At 39.9% G+C, this 23,541-nt stretch overlaps 1 protein-coding gene across 2 annotated transcripts in view; it reads left to right on the top strand.

The window, feature by feature from the left end:
* Nucleotides 1–10,408: 10,408 nt before the first annotated feature.
* LOC134618065 (helicase ARIP4-like) overlaps nucleotides 10,409–23,541 on the top strand; it is a 35,508-nt gene continuing 22,375 nt past the window's right edge. The window contains exon 1 of one of the 2 annotated variants that reach the window (XM_063463271.1): nucleotides 10,409–10,578. In XM_063463271.1, the coding sequence (XP_063319341.1) occupies nucleotides 10,575–10,578 (4 nt within the window). In that variant the 5' untranslated portion in view covers nucleotides 10,409–10,574. Of the gene's footprint in view, nucleotides 10,579–13,271; nucleotides 13,534–23,541 lie in introns of those variants that run through there. The other variant, XM_063463270.1, reaches the window with a different exon arrangement.

The raw sequence follows: 23,541 nt of genomic DNA, 5'->3' as shown, positions 1-23,541 counted from the left end.
AGACAAACAAAGTAAGTATGAACAAATGACTTAATCTGTAACATAATAAAATATAAAGAAACATAACTAAGTATTTGTCTTAATTTGCAGAATGTTTGATTTGCCGGCAACAAAATGCTTACACAAACAAACCCGGGATAGTGAGTGAAGCCATGTTACTTGACAAATAGCAAATCATAGCAAATACATAGAAACAGAATAATGTGTACAATGTGCAAAATAAAGTAAACACATATGGGACAAATGGAGAGCTTTACAACTGCTCCACCACTTTGTCACACACACTCTTATCTTTATGCTTTTGTCTCTTCTCTTCAACTAATTAGTGTAACTTTGTCCTCCTTATAGCTTTATGTTTTTAATCCTTGCATACACTAATAATTTAATTATTAGTTCTAAAGCATGTAAAAGAAAATCTACTTTCAACCAGCTGCTATAAAGTTTCTCCATTCATGTGACTGGTTCAGCACACACTGAGCAAACACTGAACAAAGAAAGGGATGACAGACTGGGTGTGAGTTTACTAAACACGTCACAGGACTATTAAACAGAAAATATGTCAATACCAATGTACAGATGGAGTGTAGAAATAATCGGTGAAATTTGTTGTTGTTGTTATTGATCACAGAAACGATTCATTCATGATATATTTTTAGGTGAAATTCACTATTGAGCTAAATACTCTGTGCAACTTAGTCAGTGAAAAATCTCTGATGTACATGAATTTTTTTTTGAAACTTTTAATTTGCTTTTTTGACTGCATGAACTGATGAATAATGTGTCTTCTTTCTGAAGAAGTTTGGGTTGTTATGGTGATCACATCACTGGTACCACATAAAACACACATACAGTTGTGATATTACACTTTCAGCGTGGTATTTTTAGAAAAGTGTCATTTGGAGTCATCACATGAGTTTAAATGCCCATGAAAATAACTATGTGTGCTTTAATTTTGCAGTTTCTATTCTAGTATGCTTCCCGTATGTAAAAGTGGGAAAAGTACACACATAATAATTTAAATATATAATTTATTGTAAAAAAAAATATTGCTTGAGAGAGATGGAAAGTCAGTTTTCATAGCATACCAAAGAGAGGCAGATGGGGAGAGAGGCTGTTGTTAATAGGCAGGTATATAACGACATTTCAGTCTTTTATTTGTTTCAGTGGAAACATGTTTGGTAGAGACAACAAGCAAAAGTCTCTTCAGATTTTCTTTTTTAAAGCTTCAGAACAGCATCTATGTCAAGATTGGATATTAACACAAACGAATGAACAAGACTGATTTAAAGCAGTATTGTATTTGCAGGTTTTTACGTGCTGGATTTGTGATAATTCTTCTGGCCACTGTGATAGTTTCACTAGTTAAATTTTCAGGTCACTTGAAGGTTCGTCTCATTTACTTGAGCCCTACCAATTTCTATATTTCTATAGTTGCAGCTCACAGTGTAGTCACACAAAGAAGGGAAGACTGAAAAGTTTGGTCTCAGAGATCCTATGATATGGATCTTATGATTTAAAAAAATGAAGTGACAAAAGATGTCACTATTATATCAATCTATCTATATTCTTATAAAACCCTGTTTATAGGTGTAAGCACATTTTTTATAGCACCTGCATAAAATCTTGTATGTAAAATCCATAAATTTAGTTTTGAAAAGCGATTCTTTGCGATTCTTTCATTACTACATTTTGGGTAAAGTGCTTAGGCTGTTAAAAACAGGGCTTAATGAAGAAAGAAAGCATGCTGACCTAGAAAACTAGGAATATATGCACATGAAAACCCAAGAAAGAGAAGAGGAGAAGGTTTAAAAAAAGTATCTACAGAGGCCATTCTTCAAAAAGTGACATTGAGAAATGGACCTGGGGAGGTGGGACCACTATTCTAAAATAAAATCACCATCTTCAGCAGCATGGCGCTGCAGGGATACCTGTTCTGGGTCAGGGTGTGTGTGTGTGTGCGCACACGCACGTCAGCGCATGTGTTTTTTTGAGTCTGTGTGTGAACAGATTGCGGTGTGTGCGCTGCATGTTGTTAGCTCTGTTGGCAGTTCTGATGAAGCTGTCATGAGGTTTAGTCACATCTTTCATAAGACTTGCACACACACACCAGAGAGCAGGGGAGTAATAGTCTGTTAATTAGCCTGTTGCTCCCCTGCATGTGTGTAGGCGTTGCTAAGCAGAGCACGCTCCCCGTCGCTGTAGTTCAATCTGAAGAAAAAGAGCTAAACGTGTTTCTCTGCGGCGATTGTTGCAGACACCTGGTGGTTTAATCGGCTACCTGATGCAACACATTGCCTGGTTTTTTTGCCCACGCTAGATAAGTTAAGCATCAGGTAGCTTTTTTTGTAAGATGGACTGTGACTGTAGTTTTTCATTTCCAACGTCCGGAGAGAAAGAACAATGGTACAGAAGGGAAAAAACAGCTTAAAATACGGGCAGCTTTGGCTAAATCGTGACTCTAACATGCAGTCTGGGATTGCTATACTGGAAATCAGAGAATCACAAAACTCAAATTAAGATTTTTAGCCTCGTTTTATGTTATTTTATGTTATTAAACCAATATCAGATTGTTAGCTTGCCTGGTCAGCATGATGTTATCATATGTCACATCTGTTGACTCTATTCAAGGTTATACACCTATTTAAATGAATCTAGCTGTCACAAAGCTGATGATACATGCAAAAAAAATCATTACTAACCTGTTTGGTTCTTTGTAACTACAGTTATTTTTTTAATTGTCACATTCAGGTAGCATCCTGTACAGTGGTGTTGAGGCTACTCACCATTACACCATTACAGTACAATTATTCTTTCAAACTGGTGGATCATCCCCTTTTAAAGATGTTAGATGTTCATTTTGCAGCATTAGCAAAGCAATAACAATAAATCACTGGTTACATAAAGTTGCTTGTATATAAATAATTGCATTTCCCTCTGTAGTTGAGTAAACTGTAGTACAGGGCTTGGATTTTGTTGAAACTAAACCATTATTACATTATGTTGTAGGATTAAAAGTAAGTGGTTGAAAGAAAAATTTGTCAGAGAGAGAATGAGCACAATATCTGCAGGAGGAGAAAGGGGGGAAAAATGAAATTACATTTCATAACATCAAGTTTATGTGTGTGTGTGTGTGTGTGTGTGTGTGTGTGTGTGTGTGTGTGTGTGTGTGTGTGTGTGTGTGTGTGTGTGTGTGTGTGTGTGTGAGAGAGAGAGACCTGATTAAGGGCAGTACAGAATGAAGTGTAGGAGGTGATACAGTAACACCAGCTGGTCTACATACTGACACACCAGACTGCCAGATCCGTGTGTGTGTCAAAGAGAGAAACAGACTTTGTGCGTGAGCGGACTTGAGATCAGGTAACAGGCTGGCTTGATGTCAAACTGATTATAAGTTACAATAGCTCATTAGCAAAACCACCTGCATGTTTGTTTTGAATCATGTGTTAGCTGTGGTCCCCGAGCTGCTATAATCTGAACGCATGTTCAGGAAAACTCATCCCTTCTTAGTCAAGAGTGCAGAATCCAAAGATTGGAGACTGATATCAGGGGTTCATGTATCTCCTAATAAATAAATAGGAAAAAGGAAAAAGTAACAAAGAAATAACAAACCATAGATGTCTGACAATTTATGTTCAAGGTCCTGAAATTAGAAATTTAAGAGAAAAAACAACATCATGGCTTTTTGCTGCTTTAAAATCTTCATTTTGCTCTAAATTTCCAGTTCAAAATGGTTTCTCTGTGAAGTCAAAGCTTTGTTGTGCTAAGATGTGGGTTTCAACTAAACTAACCTTTTTAAACTGAGGCTGTTCAAGGAGAGATGGCAGGCAGGTCACAGCTTTCAGGCAGTAACCACATGTTGGAAATCTCTTCCGTAATTGGGCTTTCTGGTCATAGTTCAAGTCTGACTAATAAATTGTAAGGATGTTGAATAAATCCATCTGTGCCAAAGTTAACCTTTGCGTTAGTAAGAAGGCTGATTTGACTTGATAGCGTTTACAGCACTTAATAAAAATGTAGAACCAGATTTGGCATCCTGACTCCAAAATATGTAACTTATTCTCCACATAGTTCAGTCCATTTTTGCTCCAAAGGAGTCAAAGGTTGCTGTTTTTCAGTGCAGCTGGCAACTCAAAGGACCCTTTGGCACTGGTACCGAGATGCACAAGGTAATGGCTAAAAGTAGAGAGTTATTTTTCCCCAAACACGTCTCACGTGGAAGTTTGTAAAGCACATTTAAACATACTAGTGGGGTAAAGTAAAAATCATCTGCAGTATTAATCAGTGAATTAAAACATATTGAAATAAGGACCTGAACTCATCTTTGGTGACTTCCAAATGTGGACTTTGTTCTGTAATTGCTGCTATTGCTCGACATCCAGCGTTAGTAGAGCTGACATATCAAAGAATGAGATAAGAAGGCATTGGGCAGCGAGAAAGAGGGGAATCAGATTTCCGTCAAGATCTTGTACTGATGATGGAAGAGTTTGTCAGCTGTGTAAAGTCTTCTCCAGAACGTCTCTAAATTCTAAATGTGTTGATGGACATGATGTCTGGTATGACATGCCTCGAACACCTCTCTCAGGAGGCATCCTAATCAGATGCCCAAACCACCTCAGCTGTCTTTTTTCAATGTGGAAGATCAGCAGCCCTCCAAAATTTATACTGATGGAAAAAACCGGGCTGTACTGAATGACCAGCTTTTTCCTGAATGAAAAAGCAGGGAAGCAAAAATCCATTGATGGAAAAACCTGCTCATTCAGTATATTCAAGATGTCAGCTGACCTCATTTTTTGGGCACATAACATTACAAAAGCTTGACCTCACCAACTGAAGCTAACCCAGAAACAAAACACTGCTCTCGCAGGCTTGTAGGCTGGGCAGTAGGAATGATGGGTGCCTCAGGCCACATTAGGTTTTCCCTTTGCCACTGAGTCCAATCTTTATGCTCCTTATCAAAGTGAAGCTGTTTTTCGGATTAGCCTCCCTGATAAGCGGTTTTCTGAAGCCTACACAGCTGTTTAGTACCAATCTCTTCACATTGTGTGTGGAAATGCTTGTACTTTCACTATTAAACATAGGCATAAATTCTACTGCTGATTATTTACAATTTATTTTATATATTATTATTATTGATATATTATTTACGATTATATATCTCTGATCATGATCATTCAGACCGAATGATCTGAAAGATGGTTGTTCACTGCTATCCTTCCAGGTTTTAATAATATATTGGACAGTCCCAATTTTAGAAGTTACAGCAATCTCCATAGTTGTTTACTTTGCTTAATCTAGACATTTCATTCTAAAACAGAGCAACATGTCATGTGCAACCACAGGAAACGTCTTTCACATCAACTTCATCAGTAAGGTGCCAGCTGAAACCTTAAATAATCACATATTCAGTGTAAGGCTTTTACCTAATTTAGTTAAATCCAGGTGTGACTTTTTTGCCTGATATATCTTTGGATTTAATAATTTTCACACATATCTAAACCATGTAATTTCTCACTTATTTACAAAATTGGAAATAAGCTGTCGTGGCTTAATTAAAGATGAGGATTTCCTGGTGTTTTTACATTATAAATGACCAGAGTGCCACAAGAGGGCAATTTAGGAATTTAAGTCTTAAATTAATTTAAGTTAAATTAAAAGAAAGACCAAAATGAAATGTCTTTGTAACTTTTTAGGCCGGCACGTGTTTTCAGAACCACTCCAGTGTGCTTTGGCATTGATTCTACATGTCTCCCTTGTTTGGTGGGAGATGATGGTGATAAGAGTTTTTTTCTTGTCCTTTCGAAACAACAGCTGACAAAACAGTCTAAGCACCAGGTCCCTTTGGTCCCTGTTCAAAGTTCCTCCAATCTTTTTAAGCTGATGTGAATTCATTCATCATTAGATAAATTGAGTAGTTCCCGTGTGCCTACTGAACTATTCCTGTTCTACCAAGTATCATTTTAATGAATTAACAAATGTCATATTTTAATTTTAAAGTCTGAACCAAACCAGATCTAATCCTTGAGTGTAACATTGCCTAAACAGCCCCTTGGAGAAGGTAATGATGGAGAATTAATCGCTCTTTTATATTCCTCAGCAGGATTGATCCCTCTAGTCACGTCCCTCTCTCCAACCTTAAAGAGTCCACTATGCTCAAAAATTAAAGTTCATAGACATGTTGCATAACCGTGTCTAAAGGCAAAAGTGTAAATTGCCGCAATTAAAAGAAGTGCAATCACAGCCTCTTCATGGCTATGTCTAACTGCTCTGATTTCACCCCAGGATCCTGATTTGAGGTGTGGTTATTCTTGAGCCAAACTTGAGATCTTTAGTTTAGTTTTTGTTTTTTATGTTTTGGGGTTTTTTTTGCACTATGATGTTTCAAATATATGCAAAGGCTTTTGGGCACATCATGTGTTTCAACATATCTTTTTAACTAAATTCTTGGTGACATGTCTAACAGCACAGTTCTTGTGTCAAATTTAATTTTAGCTAAGTCTCCAAATATCTTTTTTTTCTTTAGCTTTTTTTTTTTAGATCATCTCATCCACTTATGGGTGATGATAATGAAAGGATATGCATTGCAATATCTTTTCATGTCATGTATCTGTGGCAACTTTGTACAACCAAAGGAAAGGTTTAGCCAGTTTATCAGTGTTTGGCTCAATAATAAAAAGCCATTTCTGAGTTGAATCTATTTGTTGTTAGTTGACCATAGTCTACCAATAGCATCATCAGGTCTCTGAAATGCCCCAAACCAAGTTTGTTGTTCAAATAAATGTTTATATTATTCTGCCAATCAAGTCACAGAAACCTTTACGGTTTGCTAGGTTGTTAACGTCAGGGCTACTTTACAACCAATGTAGCCAACCATTTTGCAGCAGCATGACACCACACCACACCAATTAGAATAGAATAAAAAGCCTTTTATTTTCTCAATGTACGTGTCGCCAAACAAAAAAATTTCAGAGTCTTTAGCAATATTTTGCAGTGTTCTGAGTGGTGAGAGCGCAGATCTAGAGTTCAGTACTTTGATGTCATTGTGATAGAAGCTTTTCTGTAGTCTGAAGGTGTCGAGTGCCAGGTTCCTGCTGGAGCACCTTTATGACAGTTTACAGTCTTCATCCCTGTAGGCAGACTCATCTCCTTTGTGTATTAATCTTGTGGTGTCAACTGAAAACACAATGACTAAGTTGATTTTGTCGGTTGGTTGGCCGCGATTAGAAAAGTGGGCCTAGGGTGCATCCCTGAGGAGCACCTGTGCTATATGTCAGAGTAGGGAAGTGATGGGTCCCCAGTCTAGCAGACTGTGGTCAGATTTGTTAAGAAGTCACTGTTGAAACCTCTGGTGATTTTTATCTCATGCTAATTAGCTTCTGTTGCAACATGATGTCTGCTTCTCAGATATGTTGGCTGGTTTTTAAAAGGAACCAAAATAGAACTGACTTTGCTCCAACTCTGAATAACAGGTAAATGGGAGACACTGATTACACTGAAAGTTTAGGTACTGCAGGCTGTGCTGATTACATCAGTAAAGCAGTTAAGTGGATATCTCTACATGGCTAGCAATCATATGCATATGAGCCTGCATATGCACCTGCCTCATAAGCCATTTTCACACAAGACCTTCTGGCAGTCTCAGGGCTGGACATTTTTTCACACATTTTCCTTTCTTTAATATAACACACAGTAGGAAACAGTTCACTTCAGGCACACTCCCACTACTGGAAATACTCCATGTGGCTTAGAAAAGGAGAGTTTTCAGAATAGAGCATGCAGGAACTACACATGATGCACATATGCGAGCAGTAAATGCAAGAAATTATTTGTTGCACCATTCTCAGATGACATCACACAGATTTGCTACTAGGTCAACTGAAACTAAACTAAAACTAAAACTAGGGTAAAGAAACATTTAAATTAACCAAAATAAAATAAAATAAAATAGACTTTTGAAAACAGCTACTCCAGAACATATTGTGTACTCGCAAAATAAATGAAGTAAAAAATCATCTCGCTTGTGTGATCTACCTTTAAAAAATGCTGTAATTATTTTAAGACCCATTCTGAGCTTTTGAAAAATTTGTCTCTATCAAATGTCCTCATTATTATAAAAACTAAGAAAGCCAAAAAAATCACTGAAAACTAATCAAAACTAAACTAAACACCAACCATGTAAAACAATGACGCTAAGCTAAACCGAAGAGAAAGAGAAAAACTAATTACTCTGGTACCATGAAGCCGACAGAAGAAGAAGAAAGAATAGCTAACGTCTGATTAGACTTCAACAGGCATTTTTTTTTTTTAATCCACCTCGGTTGGTTGACGCACACAAGAGTTTTGACTTTCAGCATGTGTATAAAAATGGTGATAGAGCAGTGGTTATGCAAAGAAAAATCACTGTTGATATAGACGTCAAATGCATGCAGTTATCTTCTTTGTTGACGCTCGGACTCTAATCTTTTAACAGCTATAATCGTCCCCTGTTAGCAGAAGCTTGTGATTTCTCTCAATCTTTCTTAAACTTGGTGCTGTTTACTGTGCAACAACGCTGTCTCCAGACTTTGCACTGAACACACATGCATTTAGTGTGAGACTATAATATTGGGTGGATTTAAAAAGGCTGCTTTTCTTCTTCTGTTATGTAAAATGGGTCATGCAATGTAACATTATGGCATAACAAGGTGGTTGACATATTTATTTATTGTTAAAAGCGTTTACAATATATCCTCCAGTCTACTTTCCTGCTGATCAAACTACTCAGGAATAAAAAAAAAAAGATTATCTGCCAATCTGCTTTCATGATCGACATAAATACAACGCTTTAAATGGTTCATGACATCAATCCAACGTATATCGTTCGATTTTCCAAACACACAAAGGATCTCAGTTTTTCATCTAGCTCCTGGCCAAACAGAATATGAAAATGGAAAACAGAGAGGCACAAATGCCTCTCTCTCTCCTCCCTCTGTTGGTCAATCTGGGTTATGTAAACAGGGAAGTGCAAGCTCGGGTAGATACCGTAACTGTGGTAGTGTGGCAAAGGTGACCGTGTGCGAGCGCGAGCGTACTCGTTTGTTCCCAGGCAGTCATGGCTTCACGTTCCAGCTGTCACTGCCTGCTATTTCTCTCCTCCCCCACCTCGCTATTTCCAACTCTGCTGCCCTTCCCCCCCAGACTTCCTTACAATGTGGGTTAGTATGTGTAACCATGTGACTGGGCTATGACCTTTCACCTTATGTGTGTGTGATCTGTGAAGGGTAATCCCACACGACCAATATAGGTTCAGGAATGTTTAGAAACAGCCCCTTCCCCTTCTATTCATCACACTCTTCCACTTTTCTTGTCCTTTAATTACACATCTAGCCATTTTCTATTCCATCCCTTCTTTCTTGTCCTCCACCCTGTCAGGCTTGTGTTTTTCTTCCCCCACCTCCATGGTTCTTATTTCTCTCCACAGTTCGTCTCATCTGCACTGACAGTGTTTGCATTTATGTGTCACTGAAATTTGCCATTTGTTGCAGTTGTGGTGTTTACGATGTGTTTATTAGTGTTAATGATGTGCGATGCTGCCCCGAGGAGCCAAAAAAAAAGAATTTTCCAAACAGAAAGTAGTTCCACATGACTTTATTCATCTCCTTGTTTCAGCTTTGCATCTTGCAGCCATAGTTTGACTCCAGCATCACTCTCTCTATCGGTTCATATTGATCGCCTCCCCTCTCTGTCCACAATCATAAATCAGGCTGAAATGGATTTGTGATTATATGTTACCGTTTTAGCTTGTCAGATTGGTATTTACACATTTATTACTACTAAACTAGGCGCCAGTCTATCCCAACCAATAAACAAATTCATATTTGATCGTATAAATAGTGTGCTTTTTGGACACCGAGAGAGATCCTCCAATCTAATGTTTCTGACATCAGTTTTGAAGGATTTGATTTTCAATTGGGGGGAAAAACAGAATCAGCACAATAAAAACTGCCATAAACTATCAGAGGGATAATTTTACATTCGTTCACTCCTCCTCTTCCCCCTTTCCCGATCTCTCATCCTCTTCTTTTCCTCTCATCTTCTCATCTCTGTCCATCTCTTCCTCGTTGAACCCCATTACCCTTGTTACCTAAGGCAGCTTCCCTTGAGTGGGTGTGTCCTGCTGACATCACACACTGGCTCCTGTGTCGGTTGGCTGGGGGAGGGGAGAAGCAGAGAGAGGCGGGAGGAGGTAGACAGGAAAAGCTGCGCAGTGGCGTTGCGGGGGTGTTCCTACGTACGGCGGTCGGGGGCAGTTTTCAACGACTCATTGTTTTGTAATTGTCCCGATGGCCTTCTGTCCTCAGTGGAGCGCCGGTAAAGCTGCGCGACGAGCCTAGGTGTTGGGTGACTCACACACGCGCGCGCACACAGACAGACACCTACACACACTTTGACATGCTCGGTTCAGACAGAACAGAGGAAGTGTGTAAGCTGTATGAAGAAGGAACACACACACAGATTGGAGTAAGTTTCTGAGAGTGATAAGGAGGAGGCATGAATCTCTCACCAGAGTAGGATACAGAAAGTTGCAGCCACATGACATGGGTGAGTAGCTGAAACCTTTTGACTGACTGGTTCAGTGTGCGATTCCTTCTACCGCTTTCTCTCTCTGGTTAACTGGTCTCGTCCACACACGTGTGTTTTGTTCTGTAATCTCTCAGTCAGCCCAGTAATATCTCCTGCTCTGTCTTTTTATCAGTATGAATGCAGACACATGGGGCGTTTCTATCATACTGACCTATATGTGGTGCAGTGCCAAGTCTTTAGCTGGGCTGTTGAGGCAGAGCAGAGCTCAGAGGTTTCATAAGGCATGTTATGAAATAGACACAGGGGTTGTCCTTGTTCCTGTTCCTGCCCCCCCAAAAAAGTATCTTTGCCTCAAGTTTCAAGGACTTCTGTGTCATTTTATTTATGTAAGACTTTGTTTTTGTTTCTGATTCACTTTTTTTTTTCTTGAGGTTGATGTAAAAGTGTCTCGTCCTTAATCAGTTTTTGTAAAGTATAAGTAGCTTCCAGTCTTTGGGGTAATAAGCCATCTAATCCAGGATGAAGGGTTTCCTGTAAGTTTTTATAACAGTGTTCCCTCAGGTCTGTTAAAAAATGTAACAAATTGGATTCATTAGCAGTTAGAAATTAAATTGTTTACTCTACTCCATATAAATAGATATGAGTTTGCCGCTCTGCGATTTCAACAATGTTTCAGATCCACAAATAAACTTCTCATATGTTTCAGTGTGCGTTTAAAAATGTGTGAAAGGTAAAACGACACATTTAGAAGCCGTTCTATTACTGAGGTCACTCTTAGTATAACAGTAAACAATCGGTTTTAAGTATTGGACTGTCTTTATAAAATATGTGTAATATAATGTGTAACAGTTTTGAGTTTCTTAGCAGAAACCGCATATGAAGTAATAATGACAGTCTTATAACACATGTAAGGGTTCTGTGTGTACAGTAATGGATGATGTGAGCTTTGATCTTATTTTGAAGGCGTTTCAGAGACGCTGACACAGATTTCTGCAGAGGCATTCCTCTACACTCTCTATTCTGTCACACAAACACACACAGTGGGGTCACCACGGGGTCCCGACTCTGTCACTTGTCCAGCACTTAAAACAATCTCACATGGGAGCGGGGAGATGCCTATGAACGGGTGTTGTTTTTGTGTGGAACTGTGTGAAGTTAATGGGTCACTAAAGTATTTATTTAGTCTTCAGTGGCTTCAGATCTGTTATAAACAGGTGGGATTTCCAAAACTTTAGCACAGATTTAAAAAGAATTGTTGATTATTTGAATTTATTGACTGAATACTATTAGAATATTCAGTCAGTGAAGTTAATTTCATTAATTTCCATGTTTCCTTCAGTATACTACAGCATCTGTAAGCACTTAGTATATAAATAGGTGTATTTTGATGGTACACATTAAAAATAGAGTGCAATGAAAATAAACATATTCACTTATAAATTTGCAGCAGTTTTCTTCAGCATTGCTCTCTCGCCTTATTTTGAAACACCCTTATTGCGCATTGCCTCAGTATTGTCCCATCATATCTCTCCATGATGTATTCCTCAAGACCGGTGGTGTCAGTCATAAGGCCTGGATGCCAGAATCCAATCCAGCCCATTGGATTCTTTTGGAAAATGAAGGAAGGCATATTTTTACTTTATAGTGTATTTTAATAAGTTTTGCAGCTTATGGGGGATAAAGACCTCCCCACTGACTATTCATACTATACAAAAGTAATTAAGTAATAGATAAAAAATTAAATAACAGAAAAGTTGCTGTGCTTTCTATATTGACTTTAGAAATGTAACTTTTTTTTAACAAGGAGTCAAAAAATTGACATTTTCTATGAATTAACGGAAACTTTCGGATTTCTAACTACAGGATCACGTGAGCGACCACGATACAGGATATTGTTCTGTAAATTTAAAAATTTATTTCTTACAATTTAAGCCCAAAGAGTCATGCTGACAGATTTCTGTTATTTACTACAACACCATATTTTTTTTGTTGTGTGGAAAAACTGAGACGCATTGTTGAAATTGCATTATTTCTTATATTATGACATTTCAGGGGATTAAATGTGTAAACTTCTTTTCACTGACAGAAAGTGGTTTTTCACCAGTCTGCCCCACTTAGCATCAAACTAAGCTATGAGTTTGTGACCCACAAAGTAAACTGATATAGAAGTAGAAATCAGTAAAATTAGACTGATCTCGAGGGATCTGTTTTGTGCAGGAAAGCCAAATGACGCATCAGAACGTCTCCTTTATGTGAGTGCGCCTTGGGTCCTGAAGTGCAGTAAAAGTTATAATGGCCATTATCACTCACTAGGTGTTTAAAGTTTGAGAGTCTATGAAAGTCACTTTGTTGTAATGCGTGTTAATCCTCTGACGTGTGGTTGTGTGTACATGTATGTGTAATTTGATCTTTGAGGCAACAACTTTTATAAGCCTTGCTGAGGTTTCCTAACGCCTTTAATCATCAACGAACACTTAAATGGTTCCTGCTTCTGTTCATGCTTTGTATTCCTGATTCTGTTTATGGGGGGAGTGGTTTAATATGACAGTTTTTTTGTTTTTTTTAGCTTTAGTTGAGCGAGGGGAGGAGATTGAAGGGTGATCGGTGGTAGGAGTCCCCCCTCAGCAGGGCCCCAGCTCCAGCATGAAGGGTTATGTAAGTTTTCAGCTGCCAGCCTTCCTAGCTGCCTCTGCCTCACATTCACATTGTTATTGACCAGAAAGGAGCACACAGTGGTGGACCAGTAGTCAGAGAGTCAGTCAGTCACTGAGGTAGTCAATTTAAAGGCCACCTAAGTGTAAAGCCAGGCTAAGAGGAGGGAAGATCCATCTCCTCCTTACTTCTTTTTAAAAGTTTTTTTTTTCCTTGAAAGGGGAAGCGATTTTGAGAGTGTGACAGGGAGGCAGAGGATACCAGCTTTTCCTCTGTTTCTGATAACCATGCTGCTTCTGGATGAATCGGAATCATTTGCAGGTGGGTGACATAATTCGCCTGAACCGTGTTGAGGTTGTGGAAGCGATTAATCTTTGGGGAGAAAGTTAGAAAGAAATGAGGGAAAAATATGGAGGTGCGTAAATGTTGTATGCGCTATGAATGCTTTAAGGACAGGAAGAAAACGCCACACAGAGAGCTTCACGCGTACGCTGAAGTTTATCTGATGAGATAACGAACAGTGTTACTTGGCTGCAGAGGTGCTTCCTTTCTGCATCCTGTTTCAGGAGAGGCAGCATGAAGAGAAGCCAGAGAAGAGCTGCACGGAGGGGGGGAAATGAGTTAAAAGCGGCAAGATGATGAGAAATGGGGAACTTTGATGTTATAAAACCAGCTGAGAAGTGTCTAGAATGTGCAGCAGTTGTTGATTGAGGGTCGTTAAGTTACTTAACATTGTTGTGTAACACTGGATCTATACCTCCTTAGGCGTGTGCAGTCTATCTGAGCACGCTTTCTATTTACTTTTCTGGTTTCATCGTATTTTTCTCTTCTCAGTCGCCGTCTACAATTGCTGCTCTCTCTGTTCGATTCGTCCCATTTTTCTTATCTTCCTTCCATCTTTCAGCCGGTCTTTCTCCCACTCGTGTCCACTGCCTCTCTCTCTGTTGTCATCTCAGTTCCTGCCTCCGATTGGCTGTCTCTACGGTTACCTAAACCAATGCCAGTGCCGTGATTGGCGGACGGGGGTAGGATCGGGCCATGCTGGAAGTGTGAGCATGTGGAGGCAGGAAAACATATGGTTCAGCAGACCAGTGGGTTAGGGGGGTAAACGGCTGTAGCTGGAATGAATGAAAATGAAGGCTCTGAGTTCCTCCACATTTCTTCATCTGTTTATCCAGCAAACACAAGATAATCAGAAACTTCAAATCTTGTGTTAGATCAACTTTAATAGTTTGTTTTCAGTCAGATCAGGATTTTAAGTCTTAATTTGAAGCTGTCTTCACTGAATTTAGATGCACAGTGCAAGGATTTGTGAGTCTTGTTGCACATGCATTCAGTTTAAAGTTGACTCACAGGTATTAAAAACATGTGATCGTGTGGATGAAGTAGGATCCAGAGTGGCCCTAAAAGCTCCATTGTTAGATTGTCCTTGGTCTGCTTTTTATTAGCTTTTTAAGATCCATGTACATTTGCAAACAGTGAACGGAAATCTTGGTCCGGATGTCTTTGTACGTATGCCAAAAGCTCCGATAAATTAGACGCTGCCCTCCAGGGGCACTTTAGGCAAACAATGGCTTCCCGCAGTGTGCCCAATAGGAATGTAACTATTCAAGGTAAAGTTATACGTCACGTCAGTCATTGTTTCATTTTATGCCCAATGTTCTGCAGTAAAAAGACAAAACAGTGCAGCGTGTGTGCAGCTGCGGGGATTTTTACACGTTTTAACAGCAGTCATTGAGATTAAAACAGGTACTGTTAAGGTCTCCGGAAAAGGTCGCCAGCTCATAATTCACGACCTGCCTGATCACGTAAGCGTTTTTTTTAGACTTCAGAAACAGTGTTTTAATTTTGCTTAGCGAGCACCATGGCCCACTGACTCTCCTCTTGTTCCCTTTTGAAAAACGTTCACAGAAAATCTTTTATGGAGAAATAACTGTCTGCCTGCTCGTAATTCATGGGATCGCTCTGGGCGTTTGGCTCACTATGAAAAGAGACACTAGATGCCTCGTCATGTCTCAGATTGTGCTGTGTCAAATAGCGATGAAGGGTAAAAAGAATAGGACACACTGTTCTTCCCTAAATCTGTTGTGCGTGCGTGTATTTGAGAACAGTGTGTCCGTCAGTGGTGAGAGGGTTTCCCGTGAAAAGAAAACAAATTTGACATTTTAATAGCAGCAAAACGTCTGTCGTACAATAAAACAGGAAGGGGCTTGTACTGATTGTTCTTCCATCGTTTTGCACTGCTTGCTCTGTTCAGCCGTAATTGGCCTCAGCATGCCGGGCAGGAACAACCCGTCCTGTTCAGGCCAGCACTGGAGTCCGGGCCAAGCACCAGGAGCACGTGCAGTCTGATTGCTTTTATAACGCCCCGGTGTTGAGGATGGACACACAGCTAATGCTCTCTTTGTCAAAAAGCAGTTTTTATTAAATGTTCTTTCATCTTTCTGGTTCCTCCTGTCAAACAGCAGTTTTCTTTGTTGTCTTTATTGTAAATTTTCCCCTTCCAGGTTCGAGTGACTTCTCTTTTTTATCTTTCTCCCATCCACACTTTTCCGACTGCCTCACTCCTCCTCTCTTTCAAGTCTTAAAGAATTTGACCATAACTTAAAGCAGGTAGCAGATTTTATTAGATTTCCTTTTTAGGAATTTATACCCCATAAACTTGAGATCTTCTTTAACTTTGTGTGTATCCTCTGCTGCACTTCTCCAAGTCCTGTTTTACCTCATCTAATCCCCAGCTATTCTATCTGTCTCTCATTAAATGGACGCAGTGCTGTATAATGTTACAGTACACAAGTCTTGTGATCAGATAGTGAACGTCATGGGTGTGGTGCCTGCACTAAGCCAATACCAGTTACATTGTTTCACATTGCTACTAAATATTGGCTAGATTACAGCGAGGTTAGAAATCTAAAGAAACTTTTTCTGTCTGCAGTGATCATTTATTCAGCTTCTTTTTGACAACCTGATTGGTTAATGTAAAGAGACACAAGTCCCTGAAATGATATACAAATAATTATAAAACAGCCCTACGTTAGATTGGTGATGTTTCCAGTGTGTATAATAATAACGGATGGATTATAAAATGTGATTTGTTTCAGTCTCTTTAATAACGACTTCACAATCAGACTTTTTACCTGTATTGATGTGTAATTAAATAGTCGTTATGGGTTGAAGAGAAAACAGTGCTTTTGCGGTGTAGCTTGAAGTGTTTCTTGGTACTGAAAGAGGAGTAATGGGAAATGGCTACGTGAGTTTTGCTCTCTTTCCACCTCCGGAGGAGCTGTGACCGGGTAGTTCATTAGCTGAAACGTTTCTCATTGTGTGCCAAAGTGTTAAGATTTTGGGTTGCTCAGATGTGAGAAGCTAAGATATCTCACAGGGTGCTCAGAGGCTGAAAGTACACACTGTGTGCAAACTGTTGCCAATAAGGGTTTTATGTAACAGGCTATAGTGTGACCAGCACACACCATCCCGACGTTCTCTCCTTCTCCTCTGGCTCCTCCTCCTCCTCCCTCCTCTTCCTCCCTCCCCAGCAGCAGTGACACACTGGCCTACTAACAGCCTGTTCTACCTCGTCTCACCCCCTCTGCTGTGCCGTCTTTATCACATGGCCGTTGTCTCTCCACCTCCTTTTTTTTCCTCTCTCTCTTCTCGTCTCACCACCTCATCGTTTCTCTGACACACTCGTCGGAATCGCTGCCAACAGGAGCGTTTCATAACTCACCTGCATCGCTCTAATAAAGCAGCCTTAATAACTCATTCAGGGCAGTGTCTTACATAAGAGAGGTGTGTGTGTGTGTGTGTGCGCGTGCGTGCGTGTGTGTTGCTCAGCATTAGTATTGAGATTTTATTTTCGTCCTCAAGGCGAGCACATAACCCAGTTAAATCTCGGTCAGTCTTTCGGGAGAACAACTTAAAAACTTTGAGAAACTTTCCTGCTTTTGCCTGTAATTTGGTTGGGTGGGGTCAATAAACCACAACAAAAAAAATACAGAGACAGTGAGTGAGACGATATTTTATTTGAACTATGAGCTTATAAATTGCTCTAATTTGGCAGGAAGTTAATGATGTATTTGCACTGATGATCATTTACAGATGCCTAGATCTTTGATTTGGTCACATGACCTTATAAAGGTTTAGACCTGCAGAAGAAGAACGCATTTACAGTCTACATATCTACCTGATATCATGGCCATGATCTGTGGCTAGTGAGTGAAAGAATACAAAAGCATATACAGCGTGCAGCTACTCCTCCCCTGCATTGATAGGAGCCAGTTAAGGTGGTTCAGACATGATGCCTCCTGGATTTCTCTTAGGTGATGTGTTTTCGACGGCTGGCAGGTGGTTAATTGGAAGAGGAAGGTCTGGGAATTCCTGGTTAATGTACGCTCTTACCTGGATAAGCAGATGCTGATAAGGTGGATGAATAGATGGAATAAGACATTATTCCATCCGTCATCAACTATGGAAAAAGCAGAAATAATACCCTAGCTGTAACTGTCAGGCCAAGTTTAAGAGTTTTGCATTTTCTGGGTTATAGTTTGTCTGTTGGTATGTTTTTCCAAGCAGTCTGTCCACCAGCGTCACTGTCTGTGCTCCATCCAGCCACCTTAAATAATCTCTGACACTCTCCTTGCCTTAAGAGAACAGCATGGACACTGCTGAACAGCAGGAGCGAGGTGGAAAATCATGCCGACACACTCATCACTCTGTGTGTGTGTTTCAAAGTCTAGATGTTCTTTAAACGTCGCTGTGTTCATCTGAGACCATCAGCTCTTGCGAGTGTGCTCTGTGTGCTTGCAATGCGTTACATCTTTTAATGTGTGTGTGTGGAGGACGTGAGATTCTTGTGAACATGCTGGTTGTGTAACAGCCAGAGGCAGCAGTTACATAAGCGTCCCTTCTCGTCGGACCAGCCTCAGCAGCGGTGGCCTGGCTGTCTGTTGAGGAGCAACTTTTTCCCTTTGTGAGACTCGGACTGCGTAAATGAGAAAGCCTTTTGTATACTTTAACTCTTTACACAGCAGACTGACCTTGTGAACATATTCATCAATGACCCATCTCCAGTTTGGATCCGTTATTTACGTTTCCACTCGAAACAGTATGTTAAACTGGAAGCTGTTATTTACTTCTGATAACAATCAAACTTTTTGTTTTGAGTTTGTCAGTTTTTAACATATTTTCCATCATGTTCTAGTTTACTAGGAATCTCTGAATAGTTTGGCCACAAGCCAAGCCTAAATCACATTTGATGGTGTAATTTAGCGGCCATTATATGAAGGTAGATCTTATCTCCAAGCCTCTCTGAAACTGCGATTTTTAATCTCAATTCTAAAGCTATGTTTGCAAAACCAACTCAGATTAACTTGAAGCAAAAAAGATTAATGGCAGTTAAACAAGTAGGAGGATGGTTTCATTTCTGTTGCTCAGAGGGCCTTGGATTTCTGGCAGGTTACTACTAAAAGAAAAAAATATGAACCTCTGGCATAGGAAATAAGAATTTTTTTAGATTGATTTCTGCATTTTGTCATTTAAAAATGTGCAGTGAAAGATTTCCTTCAGTTCGCTTGTGATGCTCCTGTATTTTCAAGTGAAATTCTACAAATTGCATCAGCTTTCAGTTAGCGTGAAGCAAAATCTTAACCCTGAGTGAAAATTGGAGGCCAAAAAAGGCCATCAGCCAAGAAACAAGTGAAAATAAAACAAAAACTTGTACCCATTCTCACCATTTTATTTCTTGCCATAGCCCCCAGTTACACGCGAGATCAATAATTGGCCATCTTTCAATTGGGTAACTTGGCAGATGTGTATTCCCCAACCTCTTTGCTGGTACTGGAGTGTGAATGTGGCCACAAAGAGGTATATGGTGCTGCACCTAAGACGTCCTCATGATTTCTTTGGTCGTTAGCAGAGTGCTTTGGTGAAAATGTGGAAACTAAGAAACCAGAACAGAACAGAGACCGTTTGTCTTCAAAGTTTAAGGGGCACCAGTTGAAACGAGCTGGCTGCTGAGGTAAGGCGACACATTTACTTTGAAGGTGAACGCATTATGCATTATGTTGTTTGTATTACACTTTTTCAAGCTTTACTACCACTCTGCTAGTGGGTTAGCAAGTGTTTGCAGACAAGTTTTCCATGCAAATTACAAGTGACTGCTGCAGGCTGCCGGTGACCAAAACAATCACCAGCAAGTTTTTGCTGCAACAGCCTCTCCAAACCTCCAGCAAACACTCAGCAACCAGTTGGGGAATGCACATTTTTCCCTCGAGACTGGAGGTTCCCACGGGGTAGCGGATCAGTCAATAGGTCTGTGTGACTGAAGCCTTATAAGTTTTCTGTGATTAGATTTGGATCTACCCTGACAAATTCATCTCTATTTACACATAAGCGCTTATTAAAAAAATATCACCCGAGCCATTAGTTTCTTATATTTGGCTACCTAAATACCCTCCATGCATCCATCCACTTATGCTTGTCCTGATCAGGATTTCTTTAGTAGAGGATAAACCTTCATCAGCGAAAACGTACAGCACATTGTTGTTTGATATGAAGCAACGTGCCAGTAATCAGCTTGCAAGTCAGACCGATGGAATTACAGCTTCTAATGACAGCAGAAATTGTTTTATAAATGGATGTCAGCATGGGGCCAATTGTGTACAAGTGAGACTCACTGATGAGGAAAGAAATCCCGCGAAGGAGGAGGAGAACAAGTGACAGGTGAGTGCGATGAGGTGGAAGCAGGATTAGATGGGAAGGGGAGAGGTGAGAAAATGAGAAGCAGGAGTGGAGAAAGTGAATAAAGACTTATGAGAATAATACACACCTGCAGAATAATGAGCTAGTAAAGCAAATGTAGGCTCAAGTGTTTAGTACGCACTCTAACAAAGGTTTAGTTAAAAAAAAAGTAATGAAAAAATGGTGAGGAATAGTCATAATAATTAAAAAATATCAATACATGAATTGCAAATTGCATTTAAAACCACTTAATTTCAAATAGCTTTTCACTTTTCAAATAAATAAAACTTGCCAGTTACAAAAAAGCATTTTTATTTAAGCATGGCTTACTACTTGCTTCTTGCCTCTAATTCTTGTTGCGTCACAAAGTTGCCCTGTTTTACAGGCATTTTAAAAGTCTGTGATGTTACACAATTTACATTGCAGTTTTTCCGAACATGTTGAATAACTGCAAGAGAATTTATGGTTCTCGGTAAAGGGGTTTAAAATTGATTCTTTTTTCCACCAGCACTTGTCCAGCTGAGCCTCTCGGGACAGCGTTAAATGAGACGATTAGATGAATCATTTAGATGCTCTGTTACTATAAATATTCTATTCTTCTATTTTCTATGTACTTCCTGGAATACCACGTTTGTTGAATAATAATACAGTTTGTCCTCTCTGTGTGTTTGTGTCTCTGTGCACGTAAACCGTGTGACGTGTGTGATTCTCCACTGTGTAGTAGTAAATATGTGCCATCATCTATAATCTGCTTACACAGACAGCAGCTGGCCAGTGACGAGTTGCAACACAGACAGATTGTCCACGTCAGCCTTTCTTTTTTTTTTACGAGGCAAGAAAAAGGTGGAAAGTAAAAGTTTTAATGTTTTAATCTTCAAAGGACATTAAACCCTAAAAACATCCTCAGGTCTCACCATTCCTTGGATGTCTGACTTGATGGAAGTTGGTATGTAGGTCAGAACCTCATATTTCCTGTGTGAGGCTGTGTTTGTGTGCATCTCTCTAAGCTCGCCCTCAGATGTCTCAGGTCATGATTTATAGATGCAATTGAATCTCATGCAGGTGTCGGCTCTCAAACTAAATTGGGGTCATCGTCAGTTCATTGTTAATAGAGAAGCTCGGGAAAATGGTACTCGACGACTTCGGAGACGGCAATCTTTACTCCCAGTTTTAGTTCAAGGTCCAGACTTCTATCCATCTTTTTTTTTTTCCAGAGAAGTTTTTTTTGAGAAGCAAAGACAGATTACAGAAGAATCTGCAGTCCGCCATCTGTTTTTCTCACTTATGGGCAAAACCTTGGCATCGCTAACTTGTCAGTTTTTTCAGAGCCAAGAAAACAGCCTGTACCACTAATGGCTCTAGAGAAAAACAAGACTTTATGAGGGGACTGATGCGTTATACTGCTGTTAGTACATATTTGTAGGTAATTCTCTTTGGTTACTCTTTTTAACCCTGTAGTTTTAACCTTTCCTGTTCTTCTGCCTCCTCACTTTAAGAAATTGACACTTACTTCACATACACACACACGCACACACAAAGTTCTTTGGCACACTTACGTTTGTATGTTCGGCAGCATAGTGCGAAGAGTTATATAAACACTTATATGCATTGATGTGGTTATATAAACTTGGTAAGCAGAAGATGTTTCTTCTCTGCAACCCCACTCAGACACATATGAGTGTACGCAGACGGACACACCAACCATGAATCTGTTGCCGGTGGCCTTGCATTCTGTCGAGGCTCGTATCTCTCAAGAACATGTTGTGTTGTCTTTTGTGAGGAGCGCTGGGTCTCGAGCCCACAGGGAGTGTCCAACTGAACGAATTAATGGCTTAGAAAATGTGCTGCGGGTGCTGCTCACTCTGTGACGCTCGCTGATCCCGGTGAGTCAGCATTTCAACAAGACACTTAATTACTTTCTTTCCCAGCTCTGTCGTGACGGAGGTTGAGCTTTCACCACGTTTCACACTTTGCTTTGACTAATTTTACCCACATATTGTCACAGTTGTTTTCTGCTCCTCGTGGCTTCGCAGCAAACTGATGGTTTAAATCAGTCACCTAGCAACAGTCAGCTCTCCAACTCTGATTCTCACCTTGAGATAACGCCTCTGCTGGCCTTCTGCACAAGGGAGGGTTTTTTTTAATGAGGTGGGCGGGTCTTGGACGCTGAATTTAGATCAGAACTGAAACTGTGTAGTTACTGCATTTGAAGTGTGTGTGTGTGTGTGTGGGGGGGGGGGGGGGGGTTGCTATAACTCATGTTCTGAACTGAAAGAGTTTTCAGACTCTCGTGAACCAAGCAATCATTTAATTAAAACATACTGATAATAGAAGCTGCGTGACGCTTGGGGTTACACTCTCAGTGTGTGACAAACTCTGTCATTATTGCGTTAGATATGCAAGTCTACCACATCTCATGGACCTCCAAAGCTCTTACAGCTATAACCACATGTTTATGCTCTTTTGAGTGAGTATATTTGGTCTGCTATGTGTATAGATATGCTGGTATGAGTATATGTGTTCTCCAATATGTGCCGATTTTAAATCTTCCCAAAATAATGCAGAAAAAGGTGTGTTTGACATGGTGTGATCTCCTAGTTTGCCCATCTAAACCCTTCAAACCCCACTTTTTACAATTACAGCACATGCCATGTAAACCTCTGTCTTCAAGTGAAGTCATTAGGTTGCGAAATAAACTGTACATCTAGAATATCATCCACAATTTAGATAGTTGTTTTATTTAATACCAATTGGCCTTTCTCCTACTCATGGCAACACTAATATTTAGTGTTGATATTTATTTATGTTCATTTCATCAGAAATCATGAATAAAATCTTTAGTGAGCTGAAGTGGAAAGTAGCATGGAAATAATAAGCCACCAAATGGTAATATGCTACCCAAACTGGACTTCCTGCTTCCTTGTAACTGACAGGTTATTGGTTTTTAGGAGATGGAGAATGGAGAATAGACCTGAGAAATTGAATCTGTGAGCAGTTTGGCAGGAGTTGCTGATACTGGAGGGAATCAGGTGATGAGGCACAAAGCAAAGGCTGTTTGATGCAATTGCGATCCATATTGCATTATGTAATATGTTTGTGTCTGACTTCCTGCAGCCGATGACATTTATCTTCGCCGGCTATTTTGATTGGAGTGCTTCCAAACTCGTCCTCACAGAGTTATGTGCACAGCACTCAAGACGCATGTGTACGTTAGCAAAGCGTGATTCAGGAGAGGCTTTTGCTTTCTCGGGCCCTCGGCAGAGAGTATTGAACAGTTTATCTGTTATATAAGTTATTTTTGCACATTTATGTGAGCGTGTTGTATAACCTGTCGGGCCGTAATGCGACGAGATTCTCCCCCCATGTGTGCGTTCGCAAGTCTGTGTATGGGTCTGTACATCTTCCTGTATATGTGAGAGGCACTTCATCGTGACAGCTTCCAGATTGCTCTCTGAAACACGCTGTTACAGCTGCACGGTGCTCTGTTTTCTGTTCATGTTAAAGTCCCAGCTCGGCTTTCACCTTGACATCTCTAATTTGTCAAAGTTGAGTTTAAACCCACAAAAAACAGTTAATATTCTAGTGACATGA

This window comes from Pelmatolapia mariae, linkage group LG20, assembly GCF_036321145.2.
Source record: "Pelmatolapia mariae isolate MD_Pm_ZW linkage group LG20, Pm_UMD_F_2, whole genome shotgun sequence".
Taxonomy (NCBI): domain Eukaryota; kingdom Metazoa; phylum Chordata; class Actinopteri; order Cichliformes; family Cichlidae; genus Pelmatolapia; species Pelmatolapia mariae.
The sequence above is the reverse complement of the archived record's forward strand: the minus strand, read 5'-3'. Positions and strand labels throughout refer to the sequence as shown.